General features: G+C 50.2%; 1 protein-coding gene across 1 annotated transcript; it reads left to right on the forward strand.

The window, feature by feature from the left end:
* Positions 1-27,003, forward strand: Bpifb4 (BPI fold containing family B member 4). The gene is made up of 16 exons (XM_038331950.1): positions 1-106; positions 797-859; positions 1,427-1,940; positions 2,794-2,898; positions 3,554-3,697; positions 5,994-6,057; positions 6,410-6,470; positions 7,394-7,485; positions 9,153-9,356; positions 10,946-10,999; positions 13,229-13,399; positions 15,200-15,267; positions 17,353-17,395; positions 19,292-19,355; positions 23,458-23,534; positions 26,980-27,003. The coding sequence occupies exons 1-16, from the start codon at positions 1-3 to the stop codon at positions 27,001-27,003; spliced, it is 1,854 nt and encodes a 617-aa protein (XP_038187878.1).

Consider the following 27,003-nt stretch of genomic DNA (forward strand, 5'->3'; position numbering starts at 1 on the left):
ATGTGGACCGCGTGGTGTGTGGCTGCTCTATCTGTGGCAGCTGTGTGTGGCACACCTCAAGACACAAACACAGTCCTCAGAGTTACAAAAGATGTACTGAGCAAGGGTGAGTCTAATCCCAACAGGGTCATGTGTGGATGGGAGGAGCAGGGGAGGCAAGCCAGCTCTCCAGTACCCGAGGACCCTCCCCATGCTAGCAGACCCCATGGTTAGTGACCGGGTGACCTCTTCCCTTTGGGCTGGAGTTTCCCTTTTCTCTTGGATGCCACTTTCTGGGCACCAGCTCATCCTCTCAAGGCAGTAGAGAGCAGAGGTTAAGAACTTGGGTCCCAGAGCCAGCCTTCCTGGGATTCAAACCCTGGTTATACAACCTGAGTCTTGGTTTCCTTATCTGGAAAGTGGGTGGATCTATCCCCACCTCTGAGGACTGGTGTACGGAGGGCTCATGGGATGACTTCTGGAGACCTGTGTAGTCCCCAGGGCACAGAAATTCAGGTATAGGTACCTCCGAATCTCTAATCCTTACTCTGTGCCCTGAGAAATGAGGACCTGCTGTGGCCGCAGTCTCTGCTCAGGGCTCCAGTGAGGATACAAGGTTTGGCCCAATGATGTGGGAACCTAGTTAGAGGGGCAGCGGTAAGACCAGGACATGAGCTCACTGGATGCTGCTCTGTCTTCTTGATCTGTTGCTGCTTTTTTTTTAACTGGGGTGGGGGGGAGCGGGGGATGGATGAGACTCCACAATAGAGTGACTGGGAAGGGGAGCCCCGGGGCTCACCCCTGTGTTTCTCCACAGCCATCTCAGGCACAATACAGAAGAGCGATGCCTTCCGCTCCGCCCTGAGGGAGGTGCCCTTGGGTAAAGCCCGTGGTGATGGTGGTGGGCCCTTCCTGGGTGGGCTGCTTGGTGGAAGTGGAGGGAGCAGTGGTGGGGGAGGAGGTCTCTTGGGGGGCCTGCTTGGTGGTGGGAGTGGAGGAGGTGGTGGTGACCTGTTGGGTGGAGGCCTATTGGGCGGCAGTAGTAGCAGTGGTGGGGGGCTGCTGGGTGGTAGTGGGGGGCTTCTGGGTGGTGGTAGCAGTGGTGGAGGGCTGCTGGGTGGTGGTAGTAGCCATGGTGGGGGGCTGTTAGGTGGTGGTGGGGGGCTGCTGGGTGGTGGTAGTAGCCATGGTGGGGGGCTGCTAGGTGGTGGTAGCAGTGGTGGGGGGTTGTTGGGTGGTGGCAGTAGCCATGGTGGGGGGCTGCTAGGTGGTGGTGGGGGGTTGTTGGGTGGTGGCAGTAGCCATGGTGGGGGTCTGCTAGGTGGTGGTGGAGGGCTGTTGGGTGGTGGAGGGAGCAGAGGTGGGGGTTTGCTGGGGGGCAGTGGCGGCCTTTTGGGTGGTGGTCGGCACCACTATGATGACTACAGACGAGCTGAATTTCCCCGAGGTGTTGGTGGTGTCCCCTACAACGACTTCCATGTTCGAGAGCCCCCCCCAATATACACCAATGGCAGACAGCTTGGTGGTAATTACAAATATGGGCACATTGAGAAGAATGAAAACACGGCTCAGTTGGGGGGCAAATACCGCTATGGGGAGATCCTGGAGCCTGATGGGAACCTCAGGGACCTGCGCCACGAGGACTACCGCCATGCAGACTATGCCTACCACCGGAACTCTGGGCGGTACAGGTCTGCAGCGGACACATCCGCCGTGGGCCGGCTCCACCGGCGCGAGCTGCGGCCTGGAGAGATCCCAGCCGGGGTGGCCACTGGGGCACTTGGCCCTGGAGGCCTGCTGGGCAGTGGAGGCTTCCTGGCGAATGAAGGCATTCTGGCAGGCCAAGGTGGCTTGCTCGGAGGAGGTGGTCTCCTTGGAGACGGAGGACTTCTCGGAGGAGGTGGTGTGCTTGGTGTGCTGGGTGAAGGAGGCATCCTGAGTACTGTTCAAGGCATCACTGGGTAAGGAAGGGAGCGCTGCCTACTGACTGGTAGCCACAAACAGGTGACCATGCACCAAGGCTATCTGAGGCGATCGTGGCATGTCCCAGTTACTATTTGCAGTGTCCACATGAAAGAGGCTAGAAGCCTAGACACAGCATTGTCTTTTTTATTTGTGTGTGACATTAGAGCATTCTTTTCACTTTTCTGATTCACAATTTACTGGTCTGTAGAATGGTCAAATAACTCAATTTATGAAGAAAAGAAAAAGCCAAGGATTTAAAACCGTGTGACATATATAGTACACCATATGCTCTAATCTCATAATGAAGTACATTAGAGTTCTTGCTTGTAATTATGTTTTATGATTCCAGCCATGGCCAGATTCCCTGCCATAGACGTTTAACTCAACAAATAGACTGAACTCTTAGGATGTGAGGGACACTTTGACCTGAAAACAGACACAAAATCCCAGGGAGCTTGCTGGCCAGGGAACAACTGTATGGGCTTGAAGAAAGACCCTTCACACAGTCGCAAGGGCCGGGGAGAAAGTGTGTGCAGAATGAGGGACTCATCAGCTTGGGGCTCAGGGCAGGTGGCTTCATGCCTGAGGACCCTGGCTGGAGTCTGGGGAGTGTGCAGGAAGGATCTGGCAGGGAGCAGTGTCTTCACAAAAGATTCTAAGGAAATGAAAGGCACAGGTGTGTAAACAGATGCCCCTGGGGGAGGGATGCTGGGCCATGGCGTTTATTCTGCCCATGGATCCCCGTGGTAGGAGGACGGAGTATGGGGAGCAGAGGAGGAGCAGTGAGGGAGGGTGCTCTGAGGCAGTGGATGGCAGCAGTTGCTAACTTATCTCTTTGATTGCATGCAGGCTACGAATTGTGGAGCTTACCCTTCCCCGGGTGTCTGTGCGGCTCCTGCCTGGTGTGGGTGTCTACCTGAGCTTGTATACCCGCGTGGCCATCAATGGAAAGAGGTGTGTGCTCTTGGCTCAGAAGGGGTCCCTGACACGGGACCCAGGGCAAGCTGCCTCTTCTCATCAGCATGTATGGTTGCTCCATCCATCATGGTGAGAGGGGCAGGGAGGGAGGACACAAGTGACTGATCTCCAAGTCAGCCTTCAGCCCCTTCAGCAGGAAAGGCAGCCCCTGGTGGTGTTTAGGGTCTTGGAGGCCGGAAGTAGGGAGTAGCTTGGGTTCCAAAACTTAGACAACCCCCTAATGCTATTGAGTCTTCTTGAGTTCACTTGCCCGGGGTAGCAAGACCACTCCTTTTCTGGTTGTCTGCATAGTCAGCGTGCCTTCCTAGACACCCACTATACAGACCTTGGAGGGTGGGCCTTAGCATAGCGTCATTTTCTTAAGGGGTGAGGTCCTGTCTACAGTCAGGATGGTTACCTTACAGACCAGAGTTTGTACCAAGTCCTGTTCCCAGACTTTAAAATTCTCATTGGCTGAGGTCAAGGGAGATTTATCACACTGCCTTGAGGTGATGGGGTAGCACTTGTCTGGGTCTCCTAGATACAAGTTTGGAAAGAACCAGGTGTCAGGTTCCTGACAGGCCTGCAGAATGCCAAGACTCCCAGTGGCGAGAGTAGCTCATGGTCTCTTTGGTCCCTTTGTCTCTTCCAGCCTCATTGGCTTCCTGGATATTGCGGTGGAGGTAAACATCACAGCCAAAGTTCGGCTGACCATGGACCGCACAGGCTACCCGCGGCTGGTCATTGAGCGCTGCGACACCCTCCTGGGGGGCATCAAAGTCAAACTGCTTCGGGGGTGAGTGTGAGATGGACGGGCACAGGGCAGGGCTGCAGGTCACTACAGTCACCCATGCCAGGAAATAAGATAGCCCCACACAGAGGTCACTCCTAATGAGTCATCTATACTGTTGCTCTGGCTGTGGGCTGGCACTTGCTTAGTGGCAATTCAAGGGCTGTGCTTTGGAGCCCAGGATGTAGGCATCTACCCACCTTGGAGAGACCTGCTCAGATTCAAATCTCAGTTCCATTGCTGCTGTATGACCCTGAACCTGTTGGTCCCGAGCTCTGGATTCTCAGTCTGTGAAATGGGGTAAACTCTGTCTTTGGGAACTGAGATAACGAAGGGTAAAGCAGTTGGCACAGAATCTGACTTGTCGTCAGTTTAGGAAAGTCTATCCAAGAGGGCTTATGTGTCCCTGAGTGTCCCAACCCCTGGAGGAATTGCTCATCAGGTTATAATCAATGTGCCCAGATTGAGGGCGTATGTGAGCTATTTTTTCATCTTCTCTGCAAAGTGACCAAACCCCTCTCCTCTGTCTAGAGAGCTGTCAGGCATTCTTGCGTTGGCCAGCACGTTGTCCCCAGGCCTAAGAGACCTTGGATGAGGGCACACTCCTGACGGTTTAGAGCAGAATGCCTCTCTGTTCACACCCTCGGTCCTTAGTGTCCCTATTCCCTGTTTTCTCTCTTGGTCACTAATCCTTGGGCTCCTTGCCCCAGGCCTCATCTCTGTGGACTCTAGGAGTGAGTGAAAGACTCACTGTGCAACTGGAATTCCAAACCGCTGATCATGTAGCTTCCCCCCCCCCCCCCCCCCGTGCTTTAGGATGGATGGGCACAGGAAAAACAAGGCTCCAGGGTTCTCAGACTTTCCATCCACATCGTTCAGAATTCAAATCACAGGGGTGCAGATAGAGCTGGCACGGCCTCTCATTGAGTCCCCCTCCAGCTTCCTTGAGTTACCTCAGGCAGACACCAGTGTGGCTCTCCCCCACTTCTCCATGCAAGCAGGTGCCTGCTCTAAAACCCGTTGCTCTTCTTCACACCTTCCCTTTATTCACCTGGGTGACTTCTCTGAGCTCAAACACTAAAGCACCCTTGTCTGACGTCTTAGGCTGCCTGCTGCTCTGGGATGAGCTGTCATTCATTTGGCCATTCCCTGTTTTGTCCATCTATTTCTGTGACATGAAATGCTGTCTGTAGATGTTGTTTTATGGGAGGCCTAATGTAGCTCATCATTTCTCATAAGGGGATAGGTATCTCTATATATCTATGTCACTCTGCCTGTCTGTTTATCTCTATATCAGTGGCACACTGTCTCCAACCAACACACCAGTATGTGTGCACCTGTGGATATTCCTAGTGACCTCAGGAGAGCCAGGACAGGTGAATCCATCTACAACGAGGACCAAGGTGCACAGCAAGCCTTGGGGAGAAGTCTAAGCTGGTGTTTCTCTAGGATGTTGCCCCACAGCCTGGCAGAGAAGTGACAGTTGGTTCTTTGTTGGGGAGGGGCCCAGGGTCAGTGTGAGGGCTGAAGGGGAATGATGTTAAGGACCGAGTCCACCTGTGTCTGCCTGACTACCCGTGCACCATCTGTGTGTGTTACCCGTCTCTGTCCTTCACCAGCTGGGATTCAGGTGGGTGTTGAGAACCCACTCTGGTCAGTTCTCTGTCCTCCTTCCTGATCTATTAAATGGCTCCCACCACCCAAGCTTTTCAGTTCCATTTACCTGTCTTTGAGTGTGTGATTATTTTCATGGCTAGAGTTCTCCATCCACAGTTGTTTTTTTGAGCACACTGAATGTCCTAGATGCCATGCTGTGAGCTCAGATAAAGTAGTAAATTCATTTGTCTCCTGGGAAGATGACTTTAGCTCTGCAGAAGACCACAGGAGTTGGAGGGAAGTTCTAGGCAGCTAGGAATCTGGGATGTCCCAGACTCTCTGTCAAGACAGAGCCCTGGCATCTTGGTTTGCAGAAGGAAGGAAGGAAGGAAGGAAGGAGATAAGGATGGAAGGAAAAGGGAGAGAAGGAAGAAGGGAGGGAAGGAATGAGGGGAATAGAAGAGAGGTCAAAGAAGAGCGAATGGAAGGGGTGGAGAAAGAGAGAAAGGAAAGGGGAGGCAGAGAGGGAAGTAAGTTTGCTGCTGGCCTATGTGGGCAGGCCTAGGGAGAGCCCTCTGTCCAGTGCCTCTGTCCAGGGTCCAGAGACTCTCAATGCTCAGAGATGGAGTTAGACACTGGTGTGAATGGTCAGCCCAGAGCCCTCCATGCCTGTAAATCTGTCCTCATCCTGCCCCTCCCTCTGTAGACTTCTCCCCAACCTGGTGGACAACTTAGTGAACCGAGTGCTGGCCAACGTCCTCCCTGACCTGGTAAGAGAGGGATTGTGTCTCCAGGGTCAGGCAGGTGGCCCAATGGGATGGAAAGAGCCAGGAATGGCTCATCTATGTGGGTTGGGACAGTTGAGTGACGAGATGGGAGGTTCAGTCTGAGCACCCATGGCTCTGGACTCCAGCTGGGGTGCTTTCTTGTGTGACAGAACTCAATACCACCCTAAGTTTGTTTCCCATCTTAAAGATGGCAATAAAGAGAGATCCCTCTCCCCTGGGCTGTAGTGAGGACAGGGCCCACAGACAACAGTCAATCCATCTCTACCACCATGCTGGGGCAAATGCTGCTCCCCAGCTTCTTACCTCCTGAGCTCCCTGATGTCTCTCTCCACAGCTTTGCCCCATCGTAGACGTGGTCCTGGGTCTTGTCAATGACCAACTGGGTCTTGTGGATTGTAAGTATTCCCTCTTTGTGGTGTGACCAATGTCTATTGATGCCTGCTTGATCTAGGGCCAGGGGCACTGCAGCAGCTGGGAGGCAGTCACTGTAAGCCCCAGCAGTTTCAAAAGAACAGCCAGGCCTTCCACATTGGCTGTTGCTGTTGCCATGCACTGCTTACGGCCTGGGAGGCGTGGCTTAGGCAAAAGGCAGAATCCTGGATGGAAGCCTGGCTCTGCCCTGACAGCCATGGCATTGGAAAGATTCCTCATTCTCTCAAAGGCATCAGTACAGACACTGAACCCGTCCCGAGGACCAGGCTTCAGTGCTACCACCAGTCCTGAATTTCCTGGAGATTGTTCCTGAAAGCAAGCCGCATGCGGGCAAGAACCGCATAATTCACACGGCAGCACCCACAATGCTTCAGTGCTGAACTGCCACAGTCACATGGTGGAACACTCTCTGCTGGGGAGCCCATGTCCCCTGGACACCAGGCAGTTTGAGGATGGTTTTCTGAGATGAGGAAAGAAAGCACAGGAGACAAAGGGTTTATTGCTAGCAGTCAGGAGGATGGGGATCCGACCAAGCAGCACACTGCAGTCTTAGGTGTGCCCTGGTTCATGGCGCTTCATAGCTCACAGGGCTCATCCACACTGGGATTTCTCCCTCAATTCTGCCACAAATCTAAAAGGTGACATTGAACACACTTTACAAAGGAGAGAGTAAGTTCCAGAGAAAAGCAGCGACCTGCCTGAGGTCACACAGCAAGGAAGAGGCAGAGCTGGGCTTGGAACAGAGCTGGTTCTTCTGCCTTGAAGCACGGGGCCTTGTTTGGTCCATACCCCATCCCCATACGATATCCATAGGCATGGGGGCATTGGAGGTGTGACTGTCTGGTGGAGAGGAGAACCAAAACGTGACCTTCCCCTTTGCCCGCAGCTCTGGTGCCTCTGGGGATACTTGGAAGTGTGCAATACACCTTCTCCAGCCTCCCACTTGTGACTGGGGAATTCCTTGAGTTGGATCTCAATGTAAGTGATGGACTGCAAACTTTCTCCCTGAAGCTGAGTGTGACTTACTATGGGCTGGATGGGGACACACACATACATACACACACAGACACAGACACACACACACACAGAGAGACACACACGAGGCATTTATGCATGCTGTAAGCAACATCTGAGCAGGACCCTTTGTGGATTAGAGACTGAGGGCAGAGCTGGGAAGCATTGTCACACACTCTTCAGTGCTTCCTGGGAGTCAGGCACATCCCAGTGAGCACTTCCTGCTGGTGAGCTCAGTCTCATAGGAACCAAAGTGCAAGACTTGTTTACTGGCACAGAGAGGTGGCTCCACTTGCCCAATGTCACACAGCTAGTGATTGCATGCCTGGGTTCTGAACCTAGGCACCCAGCTGCTGGTGTCTGCAGCTGCTGGAACCTGGGTCTGCTGGATAAACAACTGCCATAGTAGGTAGCTAACAGCCTGCTCATAATGATTTTTCAGAAGTTCTGGTTGGCAGCGTTTGCTGTTTTCTGTAGTACAAACACTCCCACGGTGGCCAGTGACGACCCGGGGAGCCTGACTTCACTGAAGGTGAAGTTGGGAGATTGGATCTTTTTTTTTTTTTTTTTTGGTTTTTCGAGACAGGGTTTCTCTGTGGCTTTGGAGCCTGTCCTGGAACTAGCTCTTGTAGACCAGGCTGGTCTCGAACTCACAGAGATCCGCCTGCCTCTGCCTCCCGAGTGCTGGGATTAAAGGCGTGCGCCACCACCGCCCGGCCGGGAGATTGGATCTTGTGAGTTGGTTTGAGCAACTCCTCCAGCACTGCAGGGATCTGGCACTCATTGTGCATGGGTCCTTTCATAGGCAGGTCAAGCCTGGATCATGTGGACATGATGCTCCCCTGAGCCTTCAGCACAGAGATGCAAACCATGTCACGTGGTTGCATCGCAACATGTGCACAGACACACATGTCCAATGGAGAGGCGTGCTGCCAGCCTTGGGTCCTGTGTTGAAGGCACAGCAGGGAATAGGACAAAGCCTCTCTTTAAAGAATTTCTGGTCTATGTAGGGGAAGCCATGAGAACCCTTTAAGCAAACTGGCAATTATAGGCCCAGCACCATGACAGTACCTAAAACAGGGACTAGGATGTGTTAGCAAAGTCAGTGAGGGCTTCTAAGAGGAGGCAGTCCTTGAACTAAATCCTGCTGGGTGAGAGGAATACAACATGAAATGGGGGAAGGTGAGGGTGGCAAAGAGGTGGGAGGGTGGCTGGCCCAGTGCTGGACCTGGTGGCTGAGGGGCAGAAGGAAGGTGAGGGCAGAGAAGACCTGGAACACTGTACAGGGCATCATCTTTGGAGATGGATGGGCCAGTGTGGATGGTGCAGGTGCAGATGCATGCACATACTGACTTACTGTGATGGACTGAGACTCGGGTTCTGTGCCACAGTGTATGTGTGTGCGTGCATGTGTGTCCATGCATGTGGGTGTGTGCATGACTGTCTGTAATAATTGCAGTAGCAACTGATTATAAAGAAAGAGCTGCCATGACCCCCTTCCCTTTTAAGCAGATGAAGGGCTGTCCATAAGGGTAGCTTAGAATCATGGGTGCAATCGGGAAGAATCTGCCCAGAACCCTCTTCCAGACTGCAGCCTCCTCTTCTTCCCTCCCCTTTTCTGTGCTCCTCAGACTTTAGTTGGGGAGGCAGGAGGTGACCTCATTGACTACCCCCTGGGGAGGCCAGCTGTGTTGCCCAGGCCACAGATGCCAGAACTTCCCCCCATGGGTGACAACACCAACTCCCAGCTGGCCATCTCGGCTAATTTCCTGGGCTCTGTGCTGACCATGCTGCAGAAGCAAGGTGCGTTGGACATCGACATCACTGATGGCATGGTGAGTCAGCCCAACAGGGCAGTGAGTGGCTGGTTTGGGGTCCTTCCTAGCTTGCGATTTAGAGGGAGGACTGAGGATGGCCCTGTCATTTATCCTGTACTCCAGGCTCTCCAAAGATGGTGATCCACCCATCCATCCATCTACTTATCCACCCACCCATCCATTTATTCATTCATCCACCCATCCACCCCTCTACCCACCCACCCACCCATCATCCATCCATCCATCCATCCATCCATCCATCCATCCACCCATCCATCATTTATCTGCCCATCCACCCAGGCATTATCTGTCTACCAGAGCCTCTCTTGAGCCTCATAGGCACAGCAGTAATCTGCTTCTGGTCCCAGGAGGAGGCAGTAGCTCTCTGTTTGATGTGGTTTATTTCATTACTTTTTGAAAGGCAAAGCATATTCACATGTGAGCACCTTAATATGAATGCTTATAATTCTTTCAGTTGGCCAACATGCATACACCAGCAATCAAAAGAAGCATAAAAACAAAACACTAATACCCTGGAGTAGTGCTCAGGAGTCAATCCCCCCAACCCCTTTAAGAGATTTCCCACCTTCAGAACGGCTGCAGAATAATGTAGTCATGCTCACATGTGCCTCACCCATTTCCTAGATCTTATTTTGTCAAATGTAATTCATATCCATCCCTCCAGATACCTTCTTCATGACCTTCCCATCCACTCACCACCCACTCATCCGTCCATCTACTGCCCCATTCACCATTTATCCGTGTACTCGCCATCCAGCCATTCACACACCCATTCAGACATCTATCCTTCAGCCAGTCCGCCCATTCATCTATTATCCACCTAGGCACCCACCCATTATCTCTCTGTCTATCTATCCATTTATACCCATCCACCCACCCATCTATGAATCCCCATCCATTATCTGTCTATTGATCTATCTATCATCTATCTATCTATCTATCTATCCATCTATCTTCCACCTAGCCACCCATCCATTCTATAAATCTATGTATCCATCCTGCTTCTCCTAAAAATGAGGTATTTTCCAAAAAGTTTAATACCCAGATCACAAAAATATGTAATTCTGCTGAAGAAAGTGCCCATTTAGGTCCAGTGTAGTAGTAGCACTTGCAGTTTTAAGTGTTTAAGTGTCCCTTTCAATCATGTGACTGGTGCTCTGCCCGAACCAGTGCACCTACTCCTCCTCCCCCCCCCCCCCCCGCACTGCATTTCATTGTTTGGCATCTGACATCTTAGGAAATGGGTAGACAGGGAGGAGACAAGAAGGAAATGGCAGAGAGGTCAAGCAGACACTAGGTGGCGCACATGGACTTGGCCAAGATTTCCTAAAGCATTCCACCAGAGAAGAAAGATTTGGGCTTGCCTTGAACACATCAAGCCATATTTGTAGACAGAAAGCCCAAGTGGCTGCTCCCATCCATTGAGCCACACAACTGCGATGTGGGCTGCACAATGGCTGGTCTGGAGTGTACTCTTGGAGGGTGCGGCTTCCTAGGGGATCTGTCTATTTTATATGTACTGGAACCTAAGCACCTACCTGTCCCCATCACCTCAGGACTCACATGACCTTGTCCTTGTCCCACAGTTTGAAGATCTCCCTCCACTCACCACGTCCACACTGGGGGCCTTGATTCCCAAGGTAAGTGAGCGATCCTAAGATGTCCTTGTCTCTAGCTTCGCTTATGTCCTTCGGGGAATGCCACACGTCACTATATAACATATAGTTAGTGCTCTGAAGTTTAAAGTGGCACCCTTTGGGTAAGAAACAACAGAAGTCATGGCCAGAGCCCTCTGCAGACAGTGATGACCATGAAATGGGGGACAGCCTTGTCTCTGCATTCAGGCAGGGTTCTAACCTGGTTCCCTGGGGTTCTGGGGTAGGTGTGGAGACCAGATCCTGGTGAGGGGATACAAGGAGGGTGAGGATGACAGATCCTGACCCCTGGTGGTGGACCAGCCTGCATAGTCTCCTCCTGGCTTGGCCACTCCTTGGCTGGGTGACAATGTAAGCTTGAGTTTGAACTCGGGGCCTTGAGTATACCAGGCAAGTGATCTCCCTCTGTGTGACCTTGGACACAGTCTTAGCATTTGTCCAGGTTGTCTAGGGGGAAATCCAGCGAGGACACACACAGGCACATGATAGCTGAAAAGAGAGCTGGCAGGTGTCTAGAGCTGGGCATGACTCAGCATGTCCCAGGTGTATTCCCACCACCATTGACCTCACCTGTCCAGGCCTCTGTTTTCTCATCTGGAAACAAAGGCCCAGAGTGGGCATTTGGCAGACAGATGTTAACAGCTGTTCTTGCTAATACTTTACAGATTCTCTTTCAAGTGGCCATGTAAAGGCAGAACAAAAGTCTCTCGATTCCCAACCCTAGTTCTTGGCCTGTACCCTGGCATCAAAGAACCCTATGGGTAGGAAGTGCCACACGGGATGGAGGGTACTCATTTACAGTCTTCTGTACTTACCCCATCTCTTTCCATATGCCCCATTATAGCTCAGAGACAGAGATTAGTAACAAAGCTCAGCAAGTGATCGCTACCGCCCTCGTGTGGTTGGCATGGCATTTGAATAGCAGACACATCCTTAGTCCTAAATTTCTGCAGCTCCACCAGGGACCTTGGGTACTGGAACACTTCATGTGCTCACTGCTCTGGACAGCCATGAGATTGTCCTGGAATCTCCTCTTTCACTCCCCTGTTCTCAGCTGCGCAACAGACACAGAGAGATCAGACCAAGGACACAGAGCTTTACACGGCTCAAGGTGGTCACCGAGTTGAGGCTAGACAAAGTGGCACATGGCTGGAGCCACAGAGAGAGCTTGACCCAGTCTCTGGTGGCCTCCTGGAGCCCTGCTTATCTGGAGACACAGTTCCAACTGCCTTGGGGTCTCTCTGAAAGAGCTATTGCTAATCTCTCAGAGACACTGCCTGTTTGGGGGTAATGATCCTGAAAATCTCTGAGAAAAGTCAGTTGGCCAAATGCCTGACTAGTTGATGCTCACACCATTGAGGGTGAGTTCTCAGGGTGAGTTAAATAGCTGAACATACTGAATTTGTTCATTGACCAAGAGTTCCCACAGAAGACTATCAGCACACTTGTGTCAAGATCAAGACCTGTCTTCTTAGGCTTAATCACCCTCATTCCAGCCATGGGCAATTTCTGTTTGAGAAACAGGTGTTCCTCACTCCCTCTGAAAGCGACCAAGGGCTTGAGTATTGTCTGGTGCTTGATTTCCATATATAGAAAAGAGTTTTACATGGCATTGATCAGGTGTTTAGTAACTGTGATAAACCCGTCTTTTCAGCAGGTTAGCGCTGGGAATCTGATCTGCAGAAACAGGCCCAAGAGCCCTCACTGGGGAGCTCAGGGGACCAAGCCAGTTCTTGCTGGTGAACTCTGCCTTGAGATGGCCTGGGGCTTCCTTCACATCCCTGGAAGGGTGCAAAGGGCGCTGTGCCCCCCAGTTGGCCACAGACAGTGTGCTGTGTTCTCCTCTAGTTTAGAAGTAAAAAGTGCCCCAGAGTTTGAGTGACTGAATTAATGAAATTTTGACTGTCACTCTGTACCTGGCCCAAGGCTTCAGGAAACCGCACTTGACTCTGAGCCATTTCTCAAGCATCTCTATGTGTCTGGCATTGATCTGTCCACTTTGTCACATGTAGTTTGTATGGTGCTCATAGGTGAGGGGATCAGAGAAGGCCGGCAGTCCCTTCCCCACTCCACAGTGGGTCCATGTCTTTCCCTGGAGTGTGTGGGCCTCCTGTGATGGGGAGCGTGCCTTTACCCCTGCCCATTCTGTTTGGACATTGGTTGACAAAAACCCACCTCTGGTGACCCTGCACACACACCTGGTGCCGCCCACAGGTGTTCCAGCAGTACCCCGAGTCCCGTCCACTCACCATCAGGATCCAGGTGCCCAATCCCCCGTCTGTGACGCTGCAGAAGGACAAGGCGCTGGTGAAGGTGTTTGCCACCTCGGAGGTTGTAGTCTCCCAGCCCAACGATGTAGAGACCACCATCTGCCTCATCGATGTGGTAAGTGCCTGAGGGTGAAGCTCTAACAGCTGGGTCTAAAGACAGAGCGACAAGGTCTCCCCGGGTCCCTGTCTTCTTCACATCCTCACAGTCCCCACCAACGTCAGCCAAATTATGAGAAATTCTTGTGAACACTGTCACCTTGCATACTATAGAAGACTTCTCAAGGAGTCTTAAAAATGAAAACCATCCTTCTCCCCTGCTTCCCTCAGCCCTCTGAAGGAAAGCAATCTCCTAAAGTCCTGCAAGGTCTCCTCTTGGTCACATTTTAGCTCCTCAGTGCCTTTCAGAAAAGTCAAGCATCGTTTAACTACAGGGCCTTTGCTTGGCCTGTCCCTTGGTGTCTGCATGGCTCACACCCTTGCTTACTGTAGGTTTCTGTTCAAATACCACCTTCGCAGAGGTTCCTCTCATGCTCCTCATCTAAAGCAAGACCCTCGCTTCTCATATTGCTCACCTGAAATACAGCCCTCCCACGCTGTGTCTCCCAGGCTTGAAGTCTTAACCTGATGTAACAAAATCAACTTGCGTGTTTATTGCTGGGCAGAGAGCGATCCCATTCACTGTCAGATCCCCAGAGCCTGACCCAGGCCCAGCACATAGTAGCTGCTAAGGAAACATTTCCAAAGGAGTGTGGGATAAGAACCGCTCCCTCCGGAAGGAGGCTTCAGGCAGACATTCAGGGCTCTGGTCCCATTTGCTGTGTTTTCACAGTGCCTGTCGTTCCCAGGGTTGGGGACCAATGAGATACTTCTAGGTTGGAAAGTGGTTACTTTAGCTGAAGTATGACAAGCCACTGTGGAAGAAGTGGGGGGTGGGGGATGTCCAATCTCATCATCAATGAGAGGTGGAAGTGGGAGCGTGTGTGCTCCCTGCCATGTGAGCTGGCTGAGCACTTTGCCATGGTGACGCACCAGTGAGATTGTGGTTCTGGCTTCCTGGACTCACACAGTCTGGCCTGGTCCGGCCCAGATTATTCCACCTCAGCCTCAGAATCTTCTCACCTCCTTGCTGTCCTGTTTTCTCTTATATAATGCTTCCCTCTTTCCTGCCTCAGGGCCTTTGCACTTGCCCTCCCCTATAGCCCGAATGACTCTCGTACCCTTTTTCATCTTCTCACACACTACACACCCTTTGGTCCTTGTCACAGACAGTGTTTCCTCAGGATGGCTTCCTGTGCCAGCTTAGACCCCTGCCTCTGTCACCGGGGCCCTAGCTCTTCTCCACCACTGTCTTCCCAATTCTACCCCCGGAGTTTGTTGGAGGCAGACTTTAATTTCCATAAGACTGTTTTATTTTATTTATTGGAGGAAGGCTTCAGTGGGGCAAGGAGAAATTTTCCTATGACCACTTTTTCTTGAAGAAGGGGAGGAGTCTGGACATTTTATGCCTCTCTTAAGGGGCCGGGCAGTTATGATTGGCATGGATGCTGCCCAATTGCATCTTCAGTGGCTCACACCCAGTAAGTTCCATAGGCTAAAAGTTCCCTCCGGAAGGGATCTTGGAGGCCTTTGTCAACATAGTGCCAGTGTTGGGCATGTCTCTGAGAAATGTTCACTCTTCCAGTACATCGATGTAAGTGGAAACAGTACTGGGTGTTGGTTGACTCCTGAATGCGAGCCATGGGTTTTGGGGTATTCTTGGCAATCTTGTGCTATGAGGAGGACAGGCCTCTTGGCAGAGGAGTGACCTACCATACTCAGGTGAATGGGTTGCCGGTGGGCGCTGTACACTGTGAGCATCCGGCCTGCAGCAGTCTGCATGACCACAGTGGTGTTTAATCTCTTCCTCTCCCTCCAGGACACAGACCTCCTGGCCTCGTTTTCCGTGGAAGGGGACAAGCTCATGATTGATACGAAGCTGGACAAGTAAGAGGGTCTGCGTGCATGGCTTCTGCTCCTCAGAGAATGTCTCCTAACCGAGACTGCTGGAAGTGGTTCTTCACGCAGGGCCGCCAGGCTGGGGTGGAGTCTGCTGTGTGACTGTGAGGGCCTGCAGAGCTGACCACAGCCTGTCTGCTGCTGCTGAGCCCACTGTGGGTCAGCACCAGGAACAGAGCCAAGAGAACCTGCTGAGCCAAGAAGTGCATCAGGGCTCAGCACGGTGCTGGGGACAATAAGGTGCTCTTGGTCCTTCATCCACGTGTCGTCGCCTTCCTAAAGGCCCATTACATCAGGGCCATCATTCTCCTGTTTCAGAGATGAGAAACTAAGGTTCAGAGAGGTGGATGTGCTAGCTCAATGCCACACAGAGTGGAGCTAGGAGCCAGTGCAGGTCCAGGTGCCCGCTGTCCTGAATGCTGAGCCCTGTGTCTAGAGTTCAGCAGTACCGTTAGATCCGGATGACTGTGTGATGTCAGCCAGATGACTTCTCTGAGCCTCAGTCTTCCCATCTGGAGATGGGGCAATAGCCTCTGTTTCATAAGATTCATGGCAAAAGGCTGCCTTCCATTAGGTGCCTCTGGTGAAGGCACTGAGGAAGGTTCTGGAAGTCTCTCTGTTTAACCTTGACCTAATTATGCAGAAATAAGGGTTCCTAGCACCGCCATTTCAAGATGAATGAGTCCCTATTTTGGACTCTCAGTAGACACTTAGGTTAGGGAGAGTTTTCCTTCTGATGACCAGTGTTTATGTAGCCCAGCGATGGAGGACACTCACAGGTGGTGCTGGAGGCCACCCAGGATGGTCGGGGGGCTAACCAGTCAGATGTGGGGAGAGCAGGGACTTCTGGGGAAGAGAGCTGGGCTTCGCAGTGGGGATGGTGACATGGTCAGCGTGCAGTGTCAGGACATTTGGGTGGTGCGGGGGAGGGGAGGGCTGGGCATGACCCTTAGGATGTCCAGCCAGGAAAGTCTTCTCTTTGGGAGGCCGCTGTCTGTCCAAATGGAGCCTGAACCTTCTTGTTGAGCAGCCGCAAGCTCCCTCTGCCTCAGGGGAGAGTCTGTGAGCCCTTGAGGCAGGGCTGTGGGGTACAGTGAGACCAGGACCCTCTTGTTGTGGTGTGCGAGCACACACCCAGGCCTCCCTTTCTCAGATGTCACAGGAGTGGATGCACAGGCTCAGGGGGAGTCCTATTACCCCTTCCTAGCTTTGTGACTGAGCCAGGAGCACCAGCAGCCTCAGCCTGAGGCGGGGCTGCTGTTTGGATTAAGTGAGGTAGAGGTAGCCAGGGCGCTGGCTACACATCACACATGGTTCCAACTACTTCGGAGGACTCCATTCCCATTTAGTCCTGCAGGACCCCCTGTACAGATGAGGAAACCTAGGCTCAGAGAGGGGAAGTTCCTAAGATTGCACAGCCTGTCTGAGGCAAAGCTGTAATTTCAGGCTTACCTCTGTTAGTCTAGAGTCTGAAAGGTTCTTAGTGCTCAGAATAGGAAAGTGAATTCCTGTTATCAGTCCTGCCAGGATGAGTCTTCCCATGGATGCTGCCAGAGGCTTCTGACTGTTGGTTATGAGTCCTAGGCCATTGCTGCTTTTAATGAGCCACTTTCTTTTCTTTTTTAAATTTACTTTTATTTTATTCATTTTGCATACCAACCACAGTTCCCCTCCCTCCCCTCCCTTCCCTCCTCCACCTCTTCTCCACCTGCATCCACTCTTCAGAAAGGGTAAGGCCCCTCATGGGGGATCAACAAACCCTGGCACATTCAGCTGAGGCAGGACCAAGCCTCCAAGCCTCCAAGCCAAGGCATCCCATCATACGAAATGGGCTTTAAAAAGTCAGCTCATGCACTAGAGATAGATCCTGATTCCACTGCCAGTGGTCCCACAAACAGACCAGGTTACAAAACTGTCACCAACATGCAGAGGGCCTGGTTAGGTCCCACATAGGCCCCCCCCCAGCTGTCGGTGTAGAGACCCTGAGCTCCCGCAAGTTTGGGTCAACTATGTCTGTGGGTTTCCCAGTCGTGATACTGACCCCTCTTGATGAGTCACTTTCTTTTACTGCAGGACCAGCCTCAACCTCAGAACTTCAAATGTGGGCAACTTTGATGTAAGTATTAGGGTTTAGGCATCAGAAAGCTCTTCTGAGGGGACCGTGCCTTCTGAACCTAGCTGAGCCCAGCATGGCTGTGAATCATAGGGGGCTGGCATTGGCGCTGTCACCCTTTCTCATGGATGGAGACTGAGGATGGATGGAGCAAGGGGTGGGGTGTGAGCTCACAGATCCTGCTTGCTGCCAATGGCACTGCACATTTTAGCTGACACCCTAGGGCCTTACCCAAGTTGCTTTTCTTCAGAACAAGGATCCAGGGAAGTCAGGTGCTGGGGGGGCTTTCTCCCCTTGGAATTTGTGGGCCACTGACCCAGGTGTGACTGTGAGCATTGCCCACTTATGCCTCCATATTCTCCTACAAAAAAAGAAAAGAAATAGGTTTGGATTCATTTCTCTTCTAAATTTTGGGTCCTGGAGAGCTGCCTTTAAGGGTCCATGAGGGGTTCAGAATCAGGACTGATTGCCACTGCTTTGGTTCACTCCTGGGTCCCATATGAGGCTTCATAAGGGAGCGCCCTCCTTCTCCCTTTCATCTCCGCTCCCCTCTTACAAATTAACTGGTTTTGGTTAGGCTTGGGTGAGATTTCTGCACATGTTGAGGAAGGCAGATCCTTTTTCCTGTCACTTGTTTTTGAGCTTCTCCAACCGTCTCCAGCACCAGTGGCATCAATGTTACCAGCTCAATTTTAGGCAGAGAAACTCCCCCGCTTCACAGCTCCAGCTAGAACAGGCATCTCCGGACTCCAGCGGGGAGGAGTACCACATCCCATAAGCACAATAGAAATGCATGGGGTCCCCAAGCACACTGGCAGCTCAGGTCAAGTTCCTGCTTTAACAGCTTTTCTTGTTTAGTCCTGGCAACTTTCTTTTGACTTTGTCAGTTAGTAAACCCTGCTTTTCAAGTGAGGATTGCAAACTCAGTGACTTGTGTGACTTGTCCCAGGTGGCAGAGCCATACAGGAGTGACCACATACAGCCTGTGCAGGGCCCCGTGGCAGTTGTTTGTATACATCACTTGCTCTGATTTTCAATGATGTAGTAGGGGTCATCCACTCCTGTGTGCAGACAGGAGACCAAAGCCTAGAGCCGTCAAGGGCTGCTGTGTAGCTGTCCCTCAGCATCAGCATTAGCTCCAGGGTCCCCAGGATGCTCATGCCCTGTGTGTAAACAGTGTAGCGTTTTGTTTATATGTGGCCAGTCATTCCTTTCGTGTACCTTCCATCTGTTCTGGATCATGTGACGTGACTATTTATTATTTACATTGCTCTGAGAATCATAATAAGGAGAATGAATTCAAGCACATCTAGTGTAGATTAAAACACTTTTTGTTGTTCTTGAGACAGTCTTATCTTGCTAGCCCAGGCTTACCTTGAACTCATGGCAATCTTCCTGCCTCAGAATAAATGGAATTCTGTTTTACAATATTTTGAAACACATTGATTGAGTCCAGAAGCAAGGGTTTATGGACACAGAGGCCTGACTATGTGATTAAGGGCTGAAGGCCAGGCAGGTGACAGGATCCCTTCATAATCCCCGAGTCCTTGCTGGTGGATTTACTGAACAACTGAGGAAGTTCAAGGTCAGAGAGATACAGAGCCTTCCTACTGGCCCCTGGAGGCTGAGCTGGGGTGTTCAGGCTAGCTATGGATCTTCAGCCTCCTAGGGGAGGAGCCACACCTTCTTTGCCTCTTGCCTCTTAGCAGCCTTGATCCTCATCTTTTCTGTCTGAACTGTGAGCAGGTGGGCCGAGGGCTCCAAGGGACTGTCATTTGTGGCTTCTGGGGTTCTCTCAAGCAGCACTAGGCCTTCACGTTGGACTCTAGGTCCCCCTGGTCCTCCAGGGTCCATCAGAGTGGACTGCAGTCCTGCCTGAACTCAGCTCTTTTTTCACAGGTGTTCATCTTGGAAATGCTGGTTGAGAAGATCTTTGACCTAGCCTTTATGCCAGCGATGAATGGTAAGAGTGGGCATTCAAGCCTCTCCGGGTTATGTTGGTCAGGGACCTAGTGACTACTGTCTTATTAGATATATTGAGTGTACACTATACTGAACCGTGCCATTTTAAGGACTTTATTAAAATAGAGTGATTTAAGTCTCTGAAGGCAAATGCTCTTCAAGCTTATAAGTTAATAAGAATAATTTTTAGATTTTTTTTGAGACGGGGGTCTCACCCAAGCTGGCCTCAAGCTTGTGATCCTCCTGCCTCAGCTGCTTACATGTTGGGATTATAGTCGTATGCCACCTTGCCCACTACAACATTTATCTTTACATAGTAAGCAACAAATGCCCACATTTCTGTTGACAGGAAACAGGATGGTTCCCCAGCTTCCACATCTGCTTCCTGTTTGGTTGTTGGCTTCATTTTAATGATCCTTATGAAAATTGTGTGTGTGTAAATTTTACGAATCACAGAATAACTTTTAGAAGGCCCCGCCCTGAGATGAGTCATCCGAACTCATCTGATGTTTAGTGTTTTCTTCTAAACTCTTTCTCTTCACTGTTACACCTCTAAGACATCCCCCTCCCCCCTGAGTCCTTAAGTCCCACAGAAATCTAGCAGGGACAGAGGGAAAGTATCAGGGCTGGGCAGACCAGAGCCAGGGACCTTTTACCTGACTTGTTATCTGTCTGAGTTAGGATTTCTATTGCTGTGAAGAGATGCCGTAAGCATGGCAACTCATAATGGAAAACATTTTACTGGGGCTGGCTTACGGTTCAGAGGTTCAGTCCATTATCATCATGGTGGGACACGGCAGAGTGTAACAGATGCGGTGCTGAAACGGCAGTTAAGAGTCCTACATCTTGCAGGTAACAGGAAGTGGTCTAGAACACTGGGCGGTGTCTTGAGCGTGTATGAGGCCTCAAAACTAGCCTCCACAGTGACACACCGCCTCTAACAAGGCTAATAGCACCACTCCTTTTGGAGGTCATTTTATTTCAAACTTCCACATTCTGCTCCCTGGCCTCCAAAAGCTTGTAAAAATATCAAAATGCAAAATGCGTTTAGTCGAACTTCAAAAGCCGTAAAAGTCCGTCACAGTCTCAACAAAGCTAAAAAGTTCGAAGTTCAAAGTCTTATCTGAGATTCATATAATCTCTTAACTATGAAATCAAAATAAAAAACAGATCATATACTTCAAACATCAAATGGTACATGATAAAACTTTGCTGTTCCGAAATGCAGGGAGCATAGTGAGGAAACACCAGACCAAAGCAAGAATGAAAACCAGCTGGGCAAACTCTGCATCTCCATGTCTGATGTCTCCAATCCCCTTCAGCTTTGTTGACTGCAGCACACCTCTTTCTCTTTGGCTGGTTCCACTCCCTCTTAACAACTTTGCTTGGCAGGTATTCCACAGCTTCGGCATTTCTGACCTCTTGGGGTCCCCAAGGCAATCCAGGCTTCAACTTTACAGCTTCACTCAGTGGCCACTCTAGGCCTCCATTCAGGGACACCCCTGACACAGGCCTGGCCTTGGAGATTTCCTGAGTTGTGGAGGCCCATTCCACAGCCCCTTCCTTCTGTCCTTCACTCTAGAACCATGTGACCGCAGTTACAAAGTTCTGCTGCTCGCTGGGGCTGGGATCGGCTTTCTCATTTAATCACGTCTACTTCAGTTCTTTGTTTTCCTTCACTGCCCAAGCTAGGCTGTCTTTGAACTTGCTCTGTAGACCAGGCTAGCCTCAAACTCAGAAATCTGCCAGCCTCTTTCTGAGTGCTGGGATTAAAGGTGTGTACCAGCACATCTGGCTCTAACTTGTCTTTAATTCCTTTTCACAGGTTGGAAATTTAGTTGGTAGGGTCTTGGCCTGAAGCCATGATTCCCTTCATTCCATTTCTTAATCCTTTTATCTCCATGAACACAGGATTTAACTCTTTCCACTTCCTGGTGCCTCTTTTCTCAATCTGTCCATTTTGTATTTTATTTGCCCAGTTTACTCCTTTTCATTATAAATCTTCATTAGAGTCGTCACTAATAGCCACACAACAGAGTCTATACTAGGCCGTTTGGAGATTTCCTCTGCCAACAGAATTAATCTAGAACTCTACTTTAGTCTCAGGCAGACTCTTAGGACAAGGGCAAAATGCAGTCACATTCTTCACCAAAATATCACAAGAACAATCTCTATGCCACATATTCTTCTCATTTGAGACCTCATGAATGAGGTTTCAACAGTTCAAATAACATTTAGCACCTCTGTCTTCCATGTTCATACTAGTATGGCCCATTAATTAGTGCTTAAAGCCTTCCATTCTTTTACTAAGCCAAAGCACAAAGGTCCAAATTCTTCCAAACAAAACCATGGTCAAACCTATCACAATACTCTAGTCCCTGGTGCCAACTTCTGTCTTAGCCAGAGTTTCTATTGCTGTGAAGAGACACCATGACCACAGCAAGATATTTAATTGGGGATGACTTGATTACAGTTCAGAAGTTTAGTCCATTGTCATCAAAGACGGGATATGGCCGAATGCAGGCAGACATGGTCCTGTAGCTGTAGCTGAGGCTCCTACATCTTGCAGACAATAGGAAGTGATCTAAAAGATACACTGGGCTTATATGAGACCTCAAAGCCTACCTCCACAGTGACACACTTCTTCCCATGAGACCACACCTGCTCCAACAAGGTCACACATGCTAATAGTGCCACTCCCTTTGGGGGGCATTTTCTTTCAAACTATCACAGTATCCTTGAAGAAAATCCTTTTAGCTTAGAAAGTTCAACTGCAATCTCTCCTTTTCAAAAGTGAGAGATTTGACTAGATTTATGATTCCCAAAGCACGGAGACCCACAAAACAATAGCACCTTAAGAAAAGGGTTCTGTGGCCAAGGGAGACTGGGAAACAGTATAGATAACCCCATCCCCAGCTCCAAATTTTCTTGGGCTCAAGAAGGTCAATTTCAGTTAATAACAAATTCCACCTACCCTTTCTTTCACCTTCCTCTTTTCCTTTTTTTTTTTTTGGTTTGGTTTTTTTTTGTTTTTGTTTTTGTTTTTCGAGACAGGGTTTCTCTGTAGCTTTGGAGCCTGTCCTGGAACTAGCTCTTGTAGACCAGGCTGGTCTCGAACTCACAGAGATCCGCCTGCCTCTGCCTCCCGAGTGCTGGGATTAAAGGCGTGCGCCACCACCGCCCGGCTTCCTTTCTTTTTTTTTTTTAATACATTAATTGACAAATCTATATAGCCTCTGATGTTGTTTTTAAAGTTCCATTTATTATTATTATTATTATTATTATGTGTGCAATATATGTGAGGTTGTATGTGTGCCACAGTGCATGTGTGGCGACAACTGTGTGGAGTTGGTTCTCTGCCTCCTTTATATGGGTTCTGGTATTTGAGCTCACGTCATTAGGTTTGTGCAGCAAGCCCCTCTCCAGGCTGAGCCATCCCACGCTCTTCCTTCTTTTTTGCTTCTGACATCTTAAACCAAACAAAACCCCATGGCAACTTGCATGTTGGGGACCCACATGCATCATTCTGTTTCTCCACTTGGCAGATAGTTCTCCTGTTCTCTGATACTAGGGACACAGTCCCTAAGGAACTTACATGGATAAGTGTGAAGTTCAGAAAATCAGAACGAATGTGCTTTAGTTTCTCTAGTGGCAGAAATTAGGAATGGGGCAGAAGCAGCAGCTGTCTAGTTGCTGGCCTAAGGTCCAGGAAGTACTGTATATAACAAGACTTGTGAATAGTCCTCAGGGGAGGCCCAGAACCCATCATGGAGGGACTGGGGACGTGACTCAGTTGGTAAAGTGCTTTCCTAGTATGCACAAAGTCCTGGGTTCAGTCCCCAGCACTGTAAACTGGCCATGGTGGTGCATAATTCCAGCACTTGGAGACAGAGGCAGGAGGATCAAGAGCTCAAGTCATCCTCCCCTTTACATAGCAAGGCTAAGGCCAGCCTGGGCTTCTTCTGGGCAGGAACCTCAAGGACAAAGCCTGAGAGGCAAAAAGACAGCTATGCTCTTGCAAATGCTGGTTGCTTTTGGCCAGGCTGCCACCTCTGGGTCACATGGACGACACCTGACTTGACTCTCCCCTACCCCCTTTACAGCTGTCCTGGGTTCTGGAGTTCCTCTGCCCAAAATCCTCAACATTGACTTCAGCAATGCCGACATTGACGTATTGGAGGTAAGGAGAGAGGAAGGGCTTTCCCTTCCAGCTCCTGCTATCAGCTTTGAGAGGAAGTGTGTGTGTGCATGTGTGCGTGGGGGCAACTTGAGTTTTCCCTTTCAAAACCCAGTACCAGAGTGAGGAACCAAGGTACAAAACGGAAAACTTGGTGCCTGCGGCTTCCCCTTTTCCTACTGGGAAAGCCGAGGCTCTAAGCAGTGGCAGGTGTGCCAAGCTGAAGTGTGGCTGAGTTCACTGAACACCTACTGTGTGCCCACACACTAGAGGAGGCGGGAAACAAGTTCAGTCCTAGTTCCAACCTGGCTACCCCAGCCTAGTAGAGATCCACACTTATGAAACAACTGACTAATGGCAGGTTCCTGGAAGTTCAAATTCAGGGGCTTTGTTTCCATTATAAAAGACACGTGTGTTCAGCATGCAACCTGTGGGAAGTATAGGTAAGGTTCAACCCGTGTGTTACGCAGGTGGACATTCAAGTCAGAAGTCACCCCATCAGACTCATTCATTCTGATCTTACTAGAATTTCTACCTCAGTCGTGGCTCTGATCCAGAGGGCACCAGGCTCAAAGACTCAGGACCTCTGCCCACCTCTGTCTGGGTGGCCCTCGGCTGCCCACCTCTGTCTGGGTGGCCCTCGGCAGGTTATGCAGCTTCTCTGACCTTCCCTCTTCTAGTTGGAGTCATCAGCCATCAGGCTACTTTTAGAATAAAATGAGAATCCAAATAGAAAGGATTTGCACAGCCCTCGGACAGTGGTAGGCCTTCTGGATCTGTCTGCCACCAGCATCAGGCTGCGGGAGGGACATCCGAGACTCTAAGCTTAGAGTTTATCTGCTCAGAACACACTCCCAGAATGAGCGGAATAAACCTGCCTTCCAAATGGGGAATTGTCCCTGGCAGCGGCTCTCTGTATTTGCGCTGCTCCAGGTGTGCAAAGCACATACACATTGTGACGGGAGCTTGGCCTGGGGAGCAATACTCCCTCCACATCTGGAGAGTAGTTCAGGGAGGTGACAGTGACCTTGAATGGACAGTGCAGGCCTGGAACCATCCCCAGGGGTGCCTGCCCTGGTCCCATCTTTGGGAGTCTCCAAGACTGATGCTATCTAAAACTGTCAATCAATGGGGAGCAGCAGTTCCATCTCGTGGTGTTTAAGGGAGAAATGGTATGACGTCACATGAACAGTATGGCTATTGTAACCAAGGGGCTGGGACACAGGAACAGAACTGATATGGATTTGCCATGCCTCTCATCATTTCATCATTTGCTGAGCAGATGGCGCATGTACCATAGCATGATTTCGGTAAAATCTCTGGCTGACTTTTGGACCTAGACAGTGGTGGCACTGGTAATGGTGGACAGTTCGCACTCTAGGAGAAGGACTGAGTGCTAGCGGGGCAGACCACTTATCCAATGTCACTCTGCTGGGGTTTGCACATAATAACATGTGGTGATTCCACACACTGCCCCTCCATGGGGCTGCCCCTACCCCCAGGCTTTTTTTGAAACAGTAGGAATGAGTTTTTCCTGCCTAAACAATCACGCATGATAATTTTCATATCAAAATACTTACTACTTTATATTAATGACTTGTGCTTTATTTTCCTTTCAAATCCCAGTAAGGGAATTGTGTTGATCTCTAAATTAAACTACATAATTTGAATTTATCTAGAGTAATTAGGAACTAGCACAGTTCTGTAAGGAAGTGTAAACACATCTGGAAAGTTTGGAGATAAGGTTGACTCTGGGCCTGGCCTTGGCAGCCATTTTGTACTGTTTTTTTTTCTCATCATTTTTATATAAATCTAGGCATTTGTTTTTATCTTTTTGTCTTGATAGCATTTCAGTTTTACAGGAAAATTTAAAAAAAAGAGCAAGACTAGATCATTCCAGTATGTTATTTCCCCAGCTTCCTCTCGTGTTAGCATCTTATATAACTCGAGCTTGCCAGCCAAAATCAAGCAGTGAGCACCAGTGCATGGCTCCATCAGCTCCCCTGCATGTCCTCTGTCCTGCTCAGGGTCTGCTCTGGGATGTCTCATATTGTGTTGTGTTGTCCTGTCTGCTTTGAGTCCTGCCATCTCATGGAGCCTCATACTTCCTTGGCGTCACGACTGTGACATTTTCTGTTTGTGGGGAGGGCCTCAGCTTAGACAGAGCTGACATGGCCTTGTGATGGGGCTGGGGTTTTCTCTCCCACTGTCACCTGCCAGGGCACCGTGTAGCCACTGGGCTTCTCCTGGACAGTCTCCCTGGTTGTTACTACCTGGTTCCTGCCAGGCTTCTCCAGTGTGAAGACACCTTCTGACACTCTGGCAGGCACACATGGCTCGTGGAGGAGCTGTGACACTCACACACACCTTATGGGGAAACTGTGACTCACACACACCTTGTGAGGGAATTGTGACACTCACACACACCTTGTGAGGGAATTGTGACACTCACACACTCACACACACCTTGTGAGGGAATTGTGACACTCACACACTCACACACACCTTGTGAGGGAACTGTGACTCACACACACCTTGTGAGGGAACTGTGACTCACACACACCTTGTGAGGGAACTGTGACTCACACACACCTTGTGAAAGAACTGTGACTCACACACACCTTGTGGGGGAACTGTGACTCACACACACCTTGTGGGGGAACTGTGACTCACACACACCTTGAGGAGGAACTGTGACTCTCACATACCTTGTGGGGGAACTGTGACTCTCACATACCTTGTGGGGGAACTGTGACACACACACACACACACACACACACACACACACACAAAACACCTGTGGGGGAACTGTGACTCTCACACACCTTGTGGGGGAACTGTGACTCTCACACACCTTGTGGGGGAATTGTGACTCTCACACACCTTGTGGGGGAACTGTGACTCTCACATATCTTGTAGGGAAACTCACAGATGCCCACAAATTTGGCTTCCCATCGCACCTCTCACTCACCTTGGCTCCTGTCAGCAATAGTTATCACCATGGGTTTGTCTGTTTCAATTTTCTGCATGTGTAATTCCCTTTATACTTATTAATCAGAATTATTATGTAAGAAAGAGCTGCCCCTCAAATACCATTATTTATGTATTCACTCAACTATCTGTATTAAGACAGTCTCATAATGGACAACGTTAGGGTCACAATCTATGCTCTATTTATTTTGTTGTATAACATCCTTAAGTTATGTCTACTGCATTTGGGAAGGCTATAAACAGGCATAGGCCCACTTCTATGATTTGGTTGAAAAAGATGAGGGACAAAAAGAAGAGTCCCTCACCTTGCCAAGATCCTCTGTTCGGGTCAAGATAATGGTCCAGAAAGGTTGTCCCTATGCTCTTGACTCTGTTCATCCCATAAAGTGGCAAGCAAGTGGTCAAGCTGCAGCCAGTGCCACCTGATCCTCACAGGGTTGTCTCTTCTGCCCTAAAGGACCTTCTGGTGCTGAGCACATGA

This window comes from Arvicola amphibius, chromosome 5 (assembly GCF_903992535.2).
Source record: "Arvicola amphibius chromosome 5, mArvAmp1.2, whole genome shotgun sequence".
NCBI lineage: Eukaryota > Metazoa > Chordata > Mammalia > Rodentia > Cricetidae > Arvicola > Arvicola amphibius.